Below are 18,987 nucleotides of genomic sequence, written 5' to 3'. Positions count from 1 at the left end.
AATTTGTCTCCACTTTTAAATATAGGGGTAATTAATCCTTGATTCCAGATTTCAGGGAAATAACCCACACTCAGAACAAAATTAAATAGCTTTAAAATTGCATTTTGTAATTTTTGGTTGCTGTATTTTAGCATTTCATTTAAAATTCCATCTGGCCCGCTGGCTTTTCCAGATTGGAGCAGTTTGTCAGTCAATTCCTGCTCAGTGATTGGGGTGTCTAATGGATTCTGATTGTCTTTTATGCTTAACTCAAGTTTGTTTAGTTTTTCACAGATCCTTTTCTGTTCCAGGTGATTTTGATGTGGTATGTTTTTATAGAGGTTTTCAAAATGATCTTTCCATATTTTACCATTTTGGATGGCCAATTCCTCTTGTTTTGTTTGATTTAGTTTTCCCAAAATTTGTTGGAATTGATTGACTCCTCAATTATTGTAAGTTGTGCCTGTTTGTGCTGTTCTTTTTTGGTTCTGAGGGTGTGTTTATAGTGTTTTAATGTCTCAAAGTAAGCAAGGCGTAAATCTGGGTTTTGTTGATCTCTGTGTTTCTGATTAGATAATTTTTTTTTTTAGAAAAGTTTTTTCCTTATTTCTTTGCAGTCTTTATCAAACCATGTTTCTGCTTTGATCTTTTTAGGGGCATTATGCTTTTTCTTTAAATTTGATATTAAAGCTGCCTTTTTAAATATGTTGTTTACATTTTTGACTGCCATTTTTAATTCTTCTTTACTTTGAGGGTATGTAGTGACCAGAAAGGTATCTAATAGTGTCTGGATTTCTTTATTATTGATTGCTTTCTGATATTCCTCTGTGCTGTTTGTCTCCCATCTGTATGATTGGTTGATGTTGTACAGCTTACTGGGAGGGTTGTGGGTGCTGGTATTAGGTTCTGTCCTTTTGAGATAGACTGTGATTTGGCTGTGGTCGGACAGAGGGGTTAGTGGCTTGACGGTAAATGCTCTGAGAGAGAATGGATCTAGGTCTGTGACCACATAGTCTACTGTACTGTTACCAAGAAGTGAGCTGCAGGTGTATCTTCCCAAAGAGTCGCCTCGTATCCTACCATTGACAATATATAGACTTAGGTCGTGACAGAACTGTAGTAGCTGTCTTCCATTTTTATTAATATGGTGGTCGGAGTTATTTCTGGGTAGGTTTGTTACATTTTTTAGGAGATTTTGTCCAAATATGTGCTTGTTCCCGTCTTCATTGATGAAATCAGGCTGTGTGCCTGTTCGGGCATTTAGGTCTCCACAGATCAGCACATTTCCCTGGGCCTGGAAATGGCTGATTTCACTGTGGAGGTTGGGGAACATGTCCTCCTTGTAATAAGGGGATTCAGAGGGTGGGACATAGATTGCGCATAAATATAGATCATTTTTGGATGCAATTAATTTTTTGCTTATTTTAAACCAAATATGTGATTCCATTTTTTTTTATTGCTGTGATGTCATTTTTGAACTCTACTACCTCTCTCTCTCTCTCTCTCTCTCTCTCTCTTACCTACCCAGCTGGTATACCACCAACTCTACTCCCTCTCTCTCTCTCTTACCCACCCAGCTGGTGCACCACCAACTCTACTACCTCTCTCTCTCTCTCTCTCTCTCTTACCCACCCAGCTGGTACACCACCAACTCTACTACTCTCTCTCAAATTCAAATACAAATTCAAATTCAAATGCTTTATTGGCATGACATATTTAAAAATATATATTGCCAATGCGTAGTGACTACAGTAAGAATATATAATTAAAAATAAAAAAGAAGACAAGCAGCAACAACAGTAACAGCACAAATGATAGGAACATAATACTTATTATCTATTAAGTTAACTGAATCAAATTAATTGAAAAAAAAGTATTTTCTCATTAAGAGTATTATATATATACTCATACATATGCATATACATAGACATATATATATACATGCACACATACACAAGCATACATATATATATATACATATATATATATACACATATGTACATACATATGCACACACACACACACACACACATATATACATACACACACATATACATATACATACAAATACATATGCATATATACACACACACATACATATGTTTGTTGGATGCTCACCCACTGTCCCTCAGGCTGTGACAGGCAAAAACGTATCTAGCTGCGAGTGAGGCTGTCGCTCCTTCTCCTAATAGGACTCGCAGCTTTTGGTCATTTGTTAGGGAGGGAAATTTGTTTAGGAATGTTGAATTTTGGATCTTATTAAAATATGTTTCCCTTATCTGTGAATATTTTTCACAATATAACAGGAAGTGCATCTCTGTCTCTACCTCTCCTGTCTTGCAGTGACCACATATACGTTCTTCTTTGGGTAGCCATGTTTTTTTGTGCCTTCCTTTTTCAATTGCTAAGGTGTGGTCACTGAGCCTGTACTCGGTCAGGATTTGTCTCTGCTTTGTATCTCTGACAGAGAAGAGATACTCTGCCAAATTGTATTCTCTGTTTAGGGCCAAGTAGTAATTAAGTTTATTTTGTGTTTTGGTTTCATTATTCCAGTGTTCCAGATAGGCATCTTTTGTTTGTTTAATTATTTGGTTTACTCTAATTTCTGGTTTTAAAGCAGCGCTGGTCTGAGTTTGGTCAGTGTTTGGTTTTAGTTGGTTAGTGAGTCTCATGACCAGCTGACTGAGAGGACTCTTTTTGGGTTTCAGATCTTGGGTTTTCAGTGCTTGAAATTGCATTGTGTCTTGGGGACTTGATTTGAGGTGCATCCAAAATTTAAGTGCTCTTTTTTTAATGTTAATTATCAATGGGTATCTGCCTAATTCTGCCCTGCATGCATTGGTGGGAGTTTTCCTTTGGATGTTTAGTATTGTTCTACAAAATTCTGCATGCAAGGCCTCTATAGGATGCTTGTCCCACCTAGTGTAGTTGTGATAACTGAATGGACCCCATACTTCACTTCCATATAAGGCAATTGGTTGGATTACACTGTCAAAGATTTTAAGCCAAATTCTAATTGGTATGTCTATTTTGTGAAATTTTCTTCTAATTGCATGAAAGGCTCTGCAGGCTTTTTCTTTTAGTGTATTCACTGCCAGACCAAAGTTTCCTGAGGCACTTATTTTGAGCCCCAGGTAATCATAGAACAGGGAGTGCTCTAGTGCGGTGTTTCCTAGAGTGAACACATGTCTGGTTTCCTGAGATCTGGGTTTCTTTTGGAATATCATTATTTTTGATTTTTTAAAGTTTACTGTCAGTGCCCAGTCCTGAGAGTATTGCACCAGTAAATCTAAATGTTGCTGTAGCCCTTGTTCTGTGGGCGACAGCAACACCAGGTCATCCGCATAGAGTAGGAATTTAACTTCCTTGTTGTTTAGGGTTAAGCCAGGGGTAGCAGATTGTTCCAACAGCACCGCTAACTCATTAATATAGATATTAAAGAGCGTTGGTGACAAGCTGCATCCCTGAAAAACACCTCGTCCTTGAGTGAAGAAATCTGTTCTTTTATTCCCAATTTTTAGTCCACATTTATTATTGACATAAATAGATTTTATTATGTCATAAACCCCCTACACCACTTTGGAGAATTTTATAATATAGTCCTTCTTGCCAAATAGAATCAGAAGCCTTTTTAAAATCTATAAAGCATGCAAAAATTTTACCTTTGCTTTTTTGGTGTACATGTTGATTAATTAGGGTGTGTAGGGTATAAACATGATCAGTTGTGCGATGTTTTGGTAGAAAGCCAATTTGTCCTTTGCTCAAGACATTGTGTTTCATAAGGAAGGCTAGCATTCTGGCATTGATAATGCTGCAGAAAATCTTCCCCAGATTGCTGCTCACACAGATGCCTCGGTAGTTATTAGGGTCAAATTTGTCTCCACTCTTGTAAATTGGGGAAATAAGCCCCTGATTCCAGATATAAGATCTCTCTCTATCTTTCCCACCCAGCTGGTACACCACCAACTCTACTGCCTCTCTCTCTCTCTCTCTCTCTCTCTCTCTCTTACCCACCCAGCTGGTACACCACCAACTCTACTACCTCTCTCTCTCTCTCTCTCTCTCTCTCTCTCTCTCTCTTACCCACCCAGCTGGTACACCACCAACTCTACTACCTCTCTCTCTCTCTCTCTCTCTCTCTCTCTCTCTCTTACCCACCCAGCTGGTACACCACCAACTCTACTTCCTCTCTCCCTCTCTATCTCTCTCTCTCTCTCTTACCCACCCAGCTGGTACACCACAAAGTCTACTCCCTCTCTCTCTCTCTCTTTCTCTCTCTCTCTCTCTCTCTTACCCACCCAGCTGGTACACCACAAAGTCTACTCCCTCTCTCTCTCTCTCTCTCTCTCTCTCTCTCTCTCTCTCTTACCCGCCCAGCTGGTGCACCACCAACGTTTCTCTCTCTCTCTCTCTTACCCACCCAGCTGGTAAATCAGGAGCGCTCCACCATCTCCAGCAAGGCCACCTTCCTGACCGTATCCAGAGCCATGTGTGCCAATGGCATGCTGTCCCTGTTCGGCATCTCCAAGCTGCCCATCTCGTCCGAGACGGACCCGTCCACGCAGGGGGACCCCAAGATCGAGGAGCTCATCGAAAAGTTCAACATCCCCCGCGATGCCAGTGAGCACAGAACCCGTCGCCCCCCCGTTGGAACGCACCGCCGCGCTCCGTGCGGAAAGACACAACACAACAGAAGGAAGCCGTTCGTTTGTTTGTATAAATATGACCGACGTGCTGGTCACCAGTCGGCACCCTGAGCCGACCAGAGGAGGATGGGTTTCCCCCTTTAGCCTGGTTCTTTCCAAGGTTTCTTCCCATCTGCCACAGGGAGTTTTTTTTCCTTGCTACTGCTGCCTTAGGCTTGCTCCTGTGGGGGTTTAGGCCAGGGTTGTCTGTGAAGCGTATTGTGACAACTGCTGTAAAATAGGCTATACAAATAAAATTTGATTGATTGATTGTTTGCGCTCGTAAGGGTGACAGCTGTGCATCTGCTTTCGTTTCGCCCCCGCCACCGTTATTTTAGGCGTTCAAACGACTGCTGAACCGAATCTCAGTTCGCTGTTTGCTTAATTGGGACAGGCAGCAAAGGAACGGATGGACGAATTAAGTTCTGTGCAAATACGCTCAAGAAATGCTGTTTGTTATCAGCATTAACACACTTACGACAGCATAGGCCCGGCATTGCTACTGCGTTGTACAGTATGTCAGCTACTCTGTCTCTAAAGGGGTGAATAATGATCAGTAAACTCATTAAAACTAGTCAGTTGAAAAAAAAAAAAATCCGTTCTCTAACTTCGCATTCACCAGTTCCAGTGAGGAAGGGTTACCTATCGCTGGGGTGTGATGGCTTGAGCATTGCATCTCACATTAAGCATTGCTTGGGATGCTGGCCATTTACAAATCAGGCCTTTTTTTCATTTGCTGTAGTTTTAAGTCATACTTGATAAGCGCTCGGCTACATGCCTAAATTGTAAATTGCAATAAAATAAAAAATAAAAAATTCTTAATAGGACCAAAAAGAACAGACAGGTTGTACAGGTCATGTGATGGGAAACTGATGTGTTGGATGTGTGTGCATTACAGGCACCAGATGATGTGTAATGGTAGAAGTTGATTGATAGGGTTACAGGTAAGAGGTAAATGAATGTTATCCATGGACAGCAGTAACGCTGGCTTTCTGTCTCTCAGCTCCGTTCTGTATGAACTTCTACCTGGACATGGTGAACACCACAGGGGGCGCTGTTGCCTGGGCCTTCCTCAAGCCCATGCTGCTGGGTCGGATTCTTTACACCCCTGATACCCCCCTGACCAGAGACATCATGAAGAAGGTACTCGGAACACACCCCCCCCCCCCCCCACACGCACATATAAACCACACACACGCACAGACACATAGACACACAGACACACGCACAGACACACACACACACACACAGACACACACACAGACACCACACACACACACAGACGCACACATGCGAACGCAAGCACATGTGCGCGTGTACACACACATCCACATACTGTACATGAGCAACCGTACCTGAGCAACCATAAATACACACGCCTAATCACACTCACATATTACCCAGCAATACACACACACACACACACGCACACACACACACACTCAGTCACTCTCTATCACACTTTCTCTCTCGCGCTCTCTCTGTCTCTCTCTCTCACACACACACACACACACACACACACTCAGTCACTCTCTATCACACTTTCTCTCTTGCTCTCTCTCTGTCTCTCTCTCTCTCTCACACACACACACACACACACTCAGTCACTCTCTATCACACTTTCTCTCTTGCTCTCTCTCTGTCTCTCTTTCTCTCTCTCACACACACACACACACACACACTCAGTCGCTCTCTATCACACTTTCTCTCGGTCTCTCTCTCTCTCACACACACACACACACACACACACACACACTTCACATCCATTTATTATTTTAAAGAACTAACAATCGGTCACAAGGACACTGTTGGGCAATCTCTGCTCTTAATTATGTAAGCAACCTAATCATTTTCTTGTTGACCTTTGGGATAAAAAAAAAATCATTAATTACAGATGAAGACTTAATTCTGCCCTGATTTGAAACAGGTTACTGTGGGCTAATGTTTATGAGTAAATCAGCGGTGGCTAATTGGCTCATTTAGTTAATTGGTAAGAAAAAAACAGCACTCGCACCACAATCCCTCAGGAACTGATATGTGTGCTCCCTAAGTCTATTACACAAGCGTACTGCGTAGCCTGCTGGAGAAGCGTCTCGCAGACGGAAGCGCAGACTTCGTATTAATGAATATGGTTTGTAAATGTGTATTTCTTTGTTCCCAGTCCAACGCCACGCTGCAGCAGTTCGCTGACCTGCGGGTGTACGCCCAGGAGTGGCTGAAGTCCTCCGGCTACGTGTTGGACTCGGCGAGGCTGCTGCAGAAGACCCTTCCGCTGCTCCAGGTGAGCCAGCGCGTGCCGCAGGTGGCCTGGCGGTGACCTCCGACCCCGGAAGAACAACGCCGCGACGCAGCTCCTTCCAATTGCTCATTTTCGCTCCTTGCGTCTCTTCCTCGCGTCCTTTCCTCGCGTCCTTAGCTCCCCCCCCCCCAGTGGAGGACGCGAGGAAAGGAGGCGAGGAAAGGACGTGAGGGCGGAGGAATCGAGGCAACGTGTGTTAGGCTAAGGGAACGTCCTCGCTCAGTCAAGCGTCAGTTTGAAGCCGCGTCAGTTACGCACGCGGCAGACGGGGAGAGGTGGAGCCGCAGTTCGATCATTTGTACGTCTGAAGAAAAAAAAAACTTCCGCAAAGGATGCACTTGTGTGTCCTTTGCTGAAGCCTCCTCCGGGAGCCTCCTCACTCCTCCAAGGAGAACTTTGCAGAACGCAGCGATGGTGAATGGCGGAAAGATGGCGGACCTTGGTCGATTTCCGCCGTCAGGCCGAGGACCGGGAAGACGGGGACGGGTTAAAAGAAGCGGAAGTGGAACGAGCCCGGTGTCTTGAATTTGCAGGTCAAAGTTCAGTCCCCGTAACGCTCCGCCTGTCTGCTTTACCCTTCCCAGAATTCCCTCCGCAATCCCTTCGTGCAGAACTTCATCCAGCTGCAGACCGACATCAACGTCCCCCTGTTGCAGCAGACCCTCACCAGCTTCTGTGAGTTCCGTTTTCCCCTCTCGTTCTCTCTCTCGCTTTCATTTTTCGCTTCGTTTCAGTTTTTAAATCTCATCCGCGGAACGCTAGAGATGACGCGGAAACCGGGAGGGAGGCCAGGCCGCGCGGGTCGGCGCGGAGACGGTCGAATACGACCCCGGCGACGAGGTTCCACCTCGCCGCGGCCATCTGCCGACGGAGATAAAAGGCGCGTCCGTGACGATTCCGAGGCAGAAAGCAGATCGCAATCTGACCTTGAATCCAGAGCCCCCAATCACCGGAAGCGGAATGGGAAAATAAATATGTGCACACAAAAGTTGCTCTGGCGCGTCGGGTACAAACAAGATAAATGGCTGGGTAATATTAGATATGTGTGTGAGACGTTATGCGCCTCGTCAATCCAGCTCCCGTGAGTCACGCAGCCAGCGCTGTTACAGTCGTCCAGTAACCCCCCCCCCCCCCCCGTCTATTTTTGTGCTGTGCTGATGTACACACTCCGCAGAGTCTCTCGAACTATCACTCAGAGATGCAGAGGTTATTCTACACACTGGGCTGGGCAGGAGGGTGGGGGCAATTCTACAGTCTGGGGTGGCGGGTGGTGTGGGGGTGGGGGGTTGGTCCCGGGGGGGGGTCCTCAGCTGAATATCCCATGCGGCCCTTCTGACCCACTTCCACTGTCACCACGTTCCTCAAAACTCCTAAAACTCAGCCCTCAGGGGTGGCCCCCAATGCTCAGCGCCCCCGGCAGCTGCCTGTTCGTAAGAGTCTCCTCTACAGTGATGCCCCCCTGTAGCGTGACCCCCCCCCCCCCCCCCTTTTCCTGACGTGTCCTGTCTCCGCACAGCCAACATGTCCATCCTGCTGGAGAAGAACAAGCACATCATCACGCAGATCACCACGCTGTCCACGCTGATGATGAACCTCTCCTCCTGCGTCAACTTCGACCGCTTCCAGGGCCTCAACTCCACCGAGGAGCTCGACAATCTCGGCGAGAACCTCACGCGCACCCGCGACCTCTACGCCAGTAAGCCCCGCCCACCGCCGCCCAGGCTCCGATTGGCCCTTCTCTCTGAGCCAATCTCATGTCGGCCTCTCGGTGTCTCTATGTCTGCATGCTGTCTATGTATACATGTTAGGTGGCAGCGCAGTATAATGGGAAAGGAGTTGGTCTTGTAACCTAAAGGTCGCAGGTTCGACTGCCTAGTAGGACACTGACGTTGTACCCCTGAGCAAGGGTACTTAACCTGCATTGCTTCAGTGTATATCCAGCTGTATGAAATGGATGTGTAAGTTGCTCTTGACAAGAGTGTCTGCTAAGTGCCTGTAATTAAAATGATAATAATAATAATAATAATAATAATAAAGTGGTGGTAGTTAGTCCAGGTATAGTCTGAAGAGGTGCGTCTTCAGGCCACGGTTGTCGTGGAAAGCTCACCGAATTCCCTCCTCAGGTGTCATCTTCGATCTGCCGAAGGGCGAGGGGTCGAGCCCGTCCCGGCGGCGTAGGAACGCGCCGGGCTCCCCGCCCCTCCCGCCGAAGGTGGCGTACACCGTCCGCATGAACATCGAGAACGTGATGCGCACGGACCGCGAGCGCAACCCCTTCTGGGTGAAGGGCCCCTACATCTCGCCCGTCAAGACGCAGCGCTACAACCGCGGCTTCGTCTACCTGCAGGAGAGCATCGACCGCGCCATCATGGAGCTGCAGCTGGGCCGCAGGGTGGAGGAGCCAGCCGTGCAGCTTCAGGCCTTCCCCTATCCCTGCTACCTGCAGGACGAGTGAGTACACACACACACACACACACACACACACACACACACACACACACCCCTGCTACCTGCACGACGAGTGCGTATACACACACACACATGTTATGTTGCATAGTACAAGTATATTTTGAAGCATATAAAAGACATATCTTTTTTGGCATTTAAAAAACAAATAAATTTTGTCTTACACGGTATTGTTACACATGTACATGCTGAGCTATAGTACTTATTCGGCTACAGTACAGGCAAATTGCGGTGTTCACATATACTGTACTGTACCACAGTTGTGCTCATTTTACACTGGAGTTTTGGGCCTACTGCAGCCTTTGGAGTCTGAGCTAGCTAGTGGCTCAACACCACTGTGTGATACGTGCCGTCATATGTTTCCTTTATCTGCATGTTAGCACTAGGGAAATGTTAATGATTAAAATGTCTTCTTTTTTTTTTTTTTGCTTAAAATGAATTTTTGTTCAGATATTGCACCTTTTCTACTGTCACGGTCTGCAGCAACGTGCAGTTTTGTCTCTGCCACAAATAGCACGGTGACACAAGGTGATATTGATGTGTCAGTAAGGACATAACAGTGAAGGAATAACAGTGTTTTCTCCTGTACGCGCTTGCGCTCCGTGATGGATGAGTGTGTATCTCCTCCGCGTTGATTTGTCAGAGAGAGTACGTTTTGCCGGAACTGGTGAAGGTGTGTCATAACACAGATAACGCTCGAGCCCAAGGATTCAAACGAACGCATGCCATGTCTGATCGTATTAAAGCCAGGTTCTTGTAATGAATAGTCCCAGCAGCAGGAGCAGCTGGTTTTATTGGTTGATTGTGCAAGAGGTACGGTATCTTTGGACGCTGAGTGCTGCCAACTGCCGTAACTGCCGTAACTGCCGTAACTGCCTTGTTGCCTGACGACGCCTCTGTTGCCTTGCAGGTACCTGAACAGCATCTCCTTCGCGTTCCCATTGGTGCTCATGATCGCCTGGGTCCTGTTCATCGCCAACTTTGTCAAGAAGCTGGTCCACGAGAGAGAACTGCGGCTGCACGAGGTTCGGGATTGATGTATTTCTGTTTAAAAAAAAAAAAAAGTTACAGTTGGGGAGCGACGCCAAGTAAACTGCAGAGGACTCTCTCATCGTGGGTCAGAGTTAATATTCTACATTAGCATTAGGGCTAACATGCTAACCTGCGTAGAAATGCACTGTATTTATGGATTGAGGCCCCGTTGAGCCACTCAGAAATGCACTAGAATTAAAGGCTGATGTGATGCACTGTAACCTTCTGACGAGGAACATCAGGATCAGGGAAGTGCTCCTTCCCCTCCTTATGAAGTGTTTAAGTGCGTAACTGAAAATGTGCTGCATTTTGCTGCCTCTTCCTGTAATGCGGTCAGCGATCAAAAATAAGGGTCTTGCCTTCATATGCCTCCGTCCGTTTTTTTGCTTGTGTGATGATTGGCTGTTCTGTATCTCCCTGAGCAACTGATATGGGTACGGTCTCACTAACAGCCCCAAGCCGACCTGCTCTCCAGTCCACCAATCGCCTTTTTCCCTGTCTGTCCCCCCAGTACATGAAGATGATGGGGGTTAATCCCTTCAGCCACTTCTGCGCCTGGTTCCTTGAGAGCTCGGCCTTCCTGGTCGTGACCATCATCATCCTCACCATCATCCTGAAGGGCGGCCGCATCCTGCCCAACAGCGACGGCTTCCTGCTCTTCCTCTACCTCTGCGACTACGGCCTGTCCATCCTGGCCATCAGCTTCCTGGTCAGCGCCTTCTTCGACAAGACCAACATCGCCGGGCTGAGCGGCAGCCTGATCTACGTCATCTGCTTCTTCCCCTTCATCGTGGTCATCTCCCTGGAGACCACGCTGTCCTTCTCTGCCAAGAGCGCGCTGGTGAGAGGCATAACCTAACCCCCCCACCCCCCCCCCCCCCCCCACCGCCTGCCGGGGAGGTCTACAGGTGTGCACACACCATGCACACTGATAAAGTATTCAGGGTCTGTAAACCACAGAAGAAGAATGCGTGCAAATCCCCATTAAACCCTGAAGAAGAGTGAAGGTTTACATGCTGCTTCCAGATAAATACATTATTATTATGTATAGTCCTACTATCTGTTATTATTATGTATAGTCCTATAGCTGATACATAGACAGGCTAACAGATGACCAGCAGACAGACAGAGAGACAGATAATCTGGCAGACAGAGAGAGGGAGACAGGCAGGCAGACAGACAGGCAGACAGACAGATAGATAGATATATAGATTGACAGACAGACCGACAGTTAGATAGATAGTCGGACAGACAGATAGATAGATGATAGATAGATAGGTACCATGTCCATTAATGCTCTTCTCCGCTTCGCCTGCAGAGTCTGTTTTCGCCCACCTGCTTCAGCTACGCCAGCCAGTACATCTCCCGCTACGAGGGTCAGGGAGAAGGTAGGTCCCCTGAGCCGATCTCGCTGGCGCTGGTCTGTATCTCACCGGGGGGGGGGCTGATGGCACCGTGACCCCATGTTCCTCCTTCTTTCCCCCCCCGACTCTGCCAGGGATCCAGTGGAGCAACTCCTACGTGTCCCCGCTGGCGGACGACTCCTGCACCTTCGGCTGGCTGTGCTGGCTGCTGCTCATCGACTCCATCATCTACTTCCTGGTGGGCGTGTACGTCCGCATGGTCTTCCCAGGTATGGCAAAGAACACGCACGCGCGCAAACACGTCTGCAAATGCGCGTGCATGCACGTTCACACACACACACACATACGCATACACACACACACACACACACACACACACACGTACATACTGTACACACACACACACACACACACAAACACTCATGTACACACACACTCACACACTTACACATACACACATACACACACACACACAAACGCCAAGTAACATAACGAGCGCACACACACACACACACACGCACAAACACAGATCGCTGATCCGAGTCTAATGACAAGAACAACTGGGCAGTTTTGTTTCGTGTTTTGTGGCCATTTTTAGTCATTCTGTCCAGGGTTGCCCTGGAGGGGAAGTAGTTATTTCTTTAATGCGCAAAATAGATTTATGTGTTGACAGATTTTAACAAGTTGTACCTAAAAATTACATGTGTTACTTCACAAAGCAATATAACCTTGGGCTGTTTACTTCAGATTTAATCAAGTTCACACATTTAAGGTTGCTTGTGTCCTGATCTGGCTGATGCATTGTGGATGCAAATGAATAGCGGGAAGTGTAACAGTCTGTGCACCTCCCCCTCTTCGCACCTGCGCTTCCCGAACACGTCTCCTGTCTGTTCTGGCCCCACGATGGTGGAATGACCTCCCCGTGGAGGTCAGAACAGCTGAGGCACTGACCCATTTCAAGCAACGACTTAAGACTCACCTCTTCAGGCTGCATCTCTCCCCATCCCTCCCTACCATCCCTGTAATCTCTTAAATGACTGTAAGCTTAGGGTTGTAACTAGGTAGCTGTTTCGTAGGTGACTTAGTTAATGCACCTGTCTTAACTACTGCTTGTATTTTTTCCATAGATTGCGTTGTTGCCGTTCTCGTTCTGTTAGTGTTAATCAGTTTAACCTTCAGGGTCCAAGCTGAACTATGCGGTTGTTCCCTGCACTTGGACCGGTACTTCTCTCTAGGGTTTTCGTCACACTCGTTCCTGGTCGTGGTTACACACTTCGTTGTACGTCGCTCTGGATAAGAGCGTCTGCCGAATGCCTGTAATGTAATGTAATGTAATGTAATGCTTCCCGTGCCAGGAAACTACGGCATCGCGGTGCCCTGGTACTTTCCGGTGATGCCCTCTTTCTGGGCGGGCCTCTGTGGCTGCGGGGACGGGTCCCAGAAGAAGAGGGGGGGCACGCTGTTCTCCAACATCTTGCGCAAGAACCAGGTCAGCTTCCCCAAAGACAAAGACCCAGGTACGACCCTCTCCTTTTTTCACTGTCCTCCTCTGGCTGCTGTTCAACTTAGCGGTGTCTGCTCGCAGTTAATGTGTGACGCTATAACGGTCGATAAATCTGTCTCGCGCTCGCTGTTCCTGTGCGTGTCTCTCTCTCTCTCTCTCTCTCTCTCTCTCTCTCCCTCTCTCTCTCTCTCTCTCTCTCTCTCGTTCTCTCAAAATCAAATTCAAAATGCTTTATTGACATGAAATACATTAGTAAATATTGTACTAAAAGTGCACATATAGAAATACAAAAAGACATAAACGCATGAACATAAATTGAACCAAACAATTGTTATATCTAACTGTTTAACAACAACAAACACTATAATAAAAATAAAAATAATGGCAATAAAATAAAAAAATAAATAAAATAATAACAACAAATAATAACAATAAATAAATTCATAAATTTAATTAATAAATTTGGTGGTCAACCATTGTCTCTCTCTCTCTCTCTCACTTATACAGTCAGCGCTTTCCCCTCTCAAGTGGAGGATGAGTTCGCCGACCTGCCAGTAGGGGTCGCCCTCCACGGCCTGACGAAGACGTACGGCAGTCGAGCAGCGGTCCAGAACCTCAACATCGACTTCTACGACGGCCACATCACCGCCCTGCTGGGCCACAACGGGGCGGGGAAGACCACCACCATGTGAGGGCGCTGTTCTCTCCCGTTCTCTCCCCCGTGTTAAAATATATACACCAGCTTGTCGCCTGGATAAAATTGGTGCTGAGTGCTTTGTGCAGCGTGCACATTCACGAGGAAGTTTGGAGAAATTGCGTTTAGCGAGCTCGATCTCTTTGGAAGGCCGTGTACAGAGGTGTGTCACGTAGTTGCTGACAACTGTAAATTTAGAATTGACGTCTGTGTGTTACACAGTGCTGTCTGTGAGTAACACAGTGATGTCTGTGAGGGACGCAGTGATGTCTATGAGTGACACATTGCTGTTTGTGAGTGACACAATACTGTCTGTGAGTGACAGTGAAGTCTGTGAGTGACACAGTGCTGTCTGTGAGTGACAAAGCGAAGTCTGTGAGTGACACAGTGCTGTTTGTGAGGCATGCAGCGCTGTCTGTGAGTGACACAGTGCTGTCTGTGAGTGACACAGCGAAGTCTGTGAGTTACACAGTGATGTCTGTGAGTTACCCAGTGCTGTCTGTGAGTTACACAGTGATGTCTGTGAGTTACCCAGTGCTGTCTGTGAGTGACACAGCGATGTCTGTGAGTGACGCAGCACTGTCTGTGAGCGGGGTGCTGACGTGTGTGCCGTTGTCCGTGTCCAGGTCCCTCCTGACAGGTCTGTTCGGGCCCACGTCTGGCTCCATCGACGTCTACGGGAGGGACATGGAGACCTACATCAACGACATCCGCAAGGACCTGGGAGTGTGCATGCAGTACGATGTCCACTTCGACCACCTGACCACCAAGGAGCACCTGCTGCTGTACGGCCAGATCAAGGCCCCCCACTGGACGCGGGAGGAACTGCATCGAGAAGTGCGCAAGTGAGTACGCTCTGCGAATGCAGCTCAAACAGGCTCTGTGGTTATCCAGCAAAAGGTTCAGAACGATGTGAATTTTGTCATTAATGTGACTGAACATCAGCCAGGCATTCAGACATTACATTCATACTAGTTTCATGTTTACACAAAAACAAACTCCATTCCTGTTCACTGATTCAGTGACTGATCACTGAAGTGAACATTTAGGGCCTGATTCACTAAGACCATTATCACTTTGCAAAACCTTTTAGTACATGCAAAACGATGATTGGTGCAAAACAAACACCATGACCAATCACTGGTCATGTTATTGGTTTTGCGTGTGCTAAAAGGATTTGCATCTGCTAAAGGTCTTCGCAAATCAGGCCCTTGATGTTTTCGATATATGACCAACGTGTCATGTAAGCCACATTCTCAGTGGTCCAGCTATTCTGAGTTCTTGTCGCTAAAGTCGCTCGTTCCCGCTAACCCTTTGGGTGGCATTTTTCCCAGAATCCTCCAGGAGACGGGGATGTACGCACACCGGCACAAGCGGGTGGGCACCCTGTCGGGCGGCATGAAGCGAAAGCTCTCCATCTCCATCGCCTTCATCGGGGGGTCCCGTCTGGTCATCCTGGACGAGCCCACCACCGGCGTGGACCCCTGCTCCCGGAGAAGCATCTGGGACATCGTCATCCAGCATAAGAAAGGTGACGGACGCACAGGGACGCTGGGGTCATGCTCACCTGACTGACCTGACTGACCGGTTCACGTACCGTATATTAACAGGCGTAAATGTATATCACCACTTTCAGTTACACCGGTGCAATTACCCAAAGACATCGGAGTCTTTTCCTCCATTTTCTTCCCCGATTTGGAGTGTGTAATCGTGTCTTGTATTCCAGAGAGTGACACTGATGTTCTCCACTTCTGAGCCTCGCTCTAGATAAGACTGTCTGGCTACAAAGAGCTTGTAATGTTGTAATGGAATGTCCAGTCCCATCACTGAAGTATTAACCTACAGGCTAAAACAAAAAAATCTCCCAAAAGCATCCCAGCTCACAGAGCATTCTCACAGAGTTGCTACCATGTACTGCCAATGTCGTGAGGACATTTATGTAGCCAGCCACAGCTTGTTTAGCACTGCACTACATTATCTAAAATGTGCGCAAAGATGCATATTTTAAGCCGTGAGTTTTCATTTTATCATGTCGAGCAAGGGCTGCCCCACACAGTTTGGGGTCCGTAAGCAAAGCTGTATTTTTTCCATCCGTTAGCTGGCGGATCCGGGGAGGGGGCGGGGGTGGTTGGGGATGAATCACGGATCGTGGGGGGGTAAGGGGGTGGCGGGGGGACGGGGGGGGGTGGGGGGGTGTCCATATATAACAGGGTGGCCATGATCAAGACTACTCATTTCTGTTCAGCAGCTCAACAGGGGGTCCCTATCGGTCGCACAGTCCGCATTTAGCAAGAAGCGGCCTCTTTATGTTCAGTACATCTGGGGGCTAATTAGGTCATTAGCCACCGGTTGGAACAAAAAAAACCCAGCATGCATGCAGCTTTCTGCTTTCGGCGATTCTGCTCGCCCAACGTTGGGCAGGCAGGCGACTGGACGTGGAGATTTTCACCGATTCGCCATCTTTTAAAATAATTTCTGTAACCCTTGACGTGTTTCGGCCCCGTCTCATCACGCACGCGGCCGTTCATTCCGAGTCTAATGAGCCGAGAATTGATTTCCTCCTGGTACGCGTGGAATTGGGAAAAAAAATTAAGAGTCTCCGAGCGGTTTCAGTAATGAGCGATTGTTATCACCGCGCATTTGCAGACGTGTGTGTGTGTGTGTTTCTGATCTTTAATTATTTTTCGTTGGCGGTCCACGGCCGAAGACGTTGCTGTGGAAGTTGATTTCAACAAGCGCGAATCCGCAATAGCTGCGACCGCACACGCGCATGCATCCGTGTGCGCATGCATCCACGCACACACCCTCACACAAACACGCGGCCTCTTCTTTGGCTCGTGACCAACCTTTCCACAAAATCTTGTGCAAATCTGTGAATCCATTCTGGAGTTATGTGCCTTTTTGTGATAGGCCACGCCCTTCACCACGCCCCCTCTTGGTCAATCGGGTCTGAAAGTTACTCAGCTCTACCTTCAGTCATGACCAACCTCCATGCCAAATTTCAGCCTCCTGGGGCGAAAACTGTGGCCGCTACGGGGTGGGGCACTTTTGTGGACCAACCGGCCAACCGACCGACCGACAGACAGACAGAGCTATAGAGCTGCGGTTACAGCTAATAATAAAAAATGGGGGACTGGGTGGCTGACGCTCTTGAGTTTGTGTGTGTGTCTAGAGCGCACCATCATCCTGTCCACGCACCACCTGGACGAGGCGGAGGTGCTGAGCGACCGGATCGCCTTCCTGGAGAGGGGCGGACTCAAGTGCTGCGGCTCACCTTTCTACCTGAAGGACAAGCTGGCCCAGGGCTACAACCTCACCCTCACCAAGAAGGTAAAGTGGGATCCGTCCCGCCCGGTCGTGCGAATCTTTGTGACTCCTTGCGACTCTTGTTCTGACTCTTAGTGACTTTTAGTGACTCTTTGTGACTCCTGGCATCTCTTGGCGACTTTTTGTGACTCTTTGCGACTCTTGGGGACTCTTGTCAAGCCGCCAGTTTCCGCTTTTTAAGACTTTTCTCTGTTCATTTTGGCAGATGACGACTTTCGTCATCACACCTGGACATCTTACACCCAGTCACATTTCACTATTTCCAATTCAGTTCAAGTCAATTCAATTACATTCGGTTCAATTCACTTATATTTGGATAGTGCTTTTTTACCAAGAAGCTGTTACAAAGACACTTTAACCACAGAAAAGCAGCAACTTTTAAATACATTCAAGATGTCCAGTTTTGAATGGAATCTGGAGGGAAAGGTTAGTTTTCTTTCTGCTTTAATTGTACTCTCAGTGCATGCGTTTTATGATAACACTCGAAACAAAAAAATAAAAATGATGTCATAACGCTTGAATGCTTTGCACCTTTTTAACCTCTCTGGATTTATCTCTCGCTTTCTTTGTTATTATTCGTCCTTTCATCCTTCTATCTCTCTCTTTCTGCATGCCTTCCTCTTTTGTCTGTCCTTCATTTCCTTCGGATCGCTGCTTTGTGACGTCACTGCTGAACCGCTCCCTCTGTTGCCGAAACCCCTATCAGATCCAGACTCCGGGCTCAGAAATGCGGTTTGAGGGCGAGGAGGTGAAGGCCTTCATCCAATCACAGCTCCCGGAGGCCCGGCTGAAGGAGGGGGAGGTGGGAGATGTAGTTTACTCCCTGCCGCCCTTCGGCTCGCACAACGCGGAGGCGTACCACGCCCTGCTGACCGGCCTGGACCGAAACCTGGACGCCCTGCAGCTGGGCTGCTATGGGATATCAGACACCACGCTGGAGGAGGTGAGAGATGGGAGACACACACACACACACACACACTCACACTCACACACACACTCACACACAAACACGCACGCATACACACACAAACACACACACACACACGCACACACACACACACACACAAACACGCACGCATACACACACAAACACACATACACACACACACACACACACACACACAAACACGCACGCATACACACACAAACACACACACACACACACACACACACACAAACACGCACGCACTCACACTCACACACACACTCACACACACACACTCACACACTCACTTACACATAAACGCACACATCCACGCACACACACACATTCACAGGCACATATGCACACACACTCAGTAAAATATGCAGACCTTGAGTAGGAAAGATGCACACAGCTGCTGCAGTTAAAGCTCACACACACAGCCCTGTCACCCTGAGCCTCGGGTGTGAGCTCCGTGTCTCTCTCTCCAGGTCTTCCTCCAGCTGACGAGGGACGAGGAAGAGGGTGAAGGTGCGAGCGGAGGACCCGAGGTCGACTCGGTGGTGGACCTCTCTGTCTCCCGGGAGACCCTCCCCGAGGAGCCAACCGGAAGCAGCGCTGGAGACAAAGAAAGTAAGCTCCTCCCCCGCCTCCACTCCAACCCCCCTCCCCCACATCGATCAGCTCATCAGTCTTTGCTCAATACAAACCTGTC

General features: G+C 47.8%; 1 protein-coding gene across 1 annotated transcript in view; it reads left to right on the top strand.

The window, feature by feature from the left end:
- abca12 (ATP-binding cassette, sub-family A (ABC1), member 12) overlaps positions 1-18,987 on the top strand; it is an 89,673-nt gene that overhangs the window by 47,023 nt on the left and 23,663 nt on the right. The window contains exons 35-51 of the mRNA XM_035409574.1: positions 4,404-4,599; positions 5,668-5,807; positions 6,826-6,945; positions 7,548-7,638; positions 8,480-8,659; positions 9,087-9,414; positions 10,340-10,454; positions 10,973-11,302; positions 11,780-11,849; positions 11,960-12,094; positions 13,181-13,342; positions 13,837-14,017; positions 14,650-14,868; positions 15,358-15,554; positions 17,196-17,353; positions 18,057-18,293; positions 18,764-18,905. Of these exons, the coding sequence (XP_035265465.1) occupies positions 4,404-4,599; positions 5,668-5,807; positions 6,826-6,945; positions 7,548-7,638; positions 8,480-8,659; positions 9,087-9,414; positions 10,340-10,454; positions 10,973-11,302; positions 11,780-11,849; positions 11,960-12,094; positions 13,181-13,342; positions 13,837-14,017; positions 14,650-14,868; positions 15,358-15,554; positions 17,196-17,353; positions 18,057-18,293; positions 18,764-18,905 (3,001 nt within the window). The remainder of the gene's footprint in view (positions 1-4,403; positions 4,600-5,667; positions 5,808-6,825; positions 6,946-7,547; positions 7,639-8,479; positions 8,660-9,086; positions 9,415-10,339; positions 10,455-10,972; positions 11,303-11,779; positions 11,850-11,959; positions 12,095-13,180; positions 13,343-13,836; positions 14,018-14,649; positions 14,869-15,357; positions 15,555-17,195; positions 17,354-18,056; positions 18,294-18,763; positions 18,906-18,987) is intronic.

Source organism: Anguilla anguilla, chromosome 3, assembly GCF_013347855.1.
Source record: "Anguilla anguilla isolate fAngAng1 chromosome 3, fAngAng1.pri, whole genome shotgun sequence".
In the NCBI taxonomy this organism is placed as follows: domain Eukaryota; kingdom Metazoa; phylum Chordata; class Actinopteri; order Anguilliformes; family Anguillidae; genus Anguilla; species Anguilla anguilla.
Note: the sequence above shows the minus strand (reverse complement) of the source record. Positions and strands in the feature narration are given on the sequence as shown.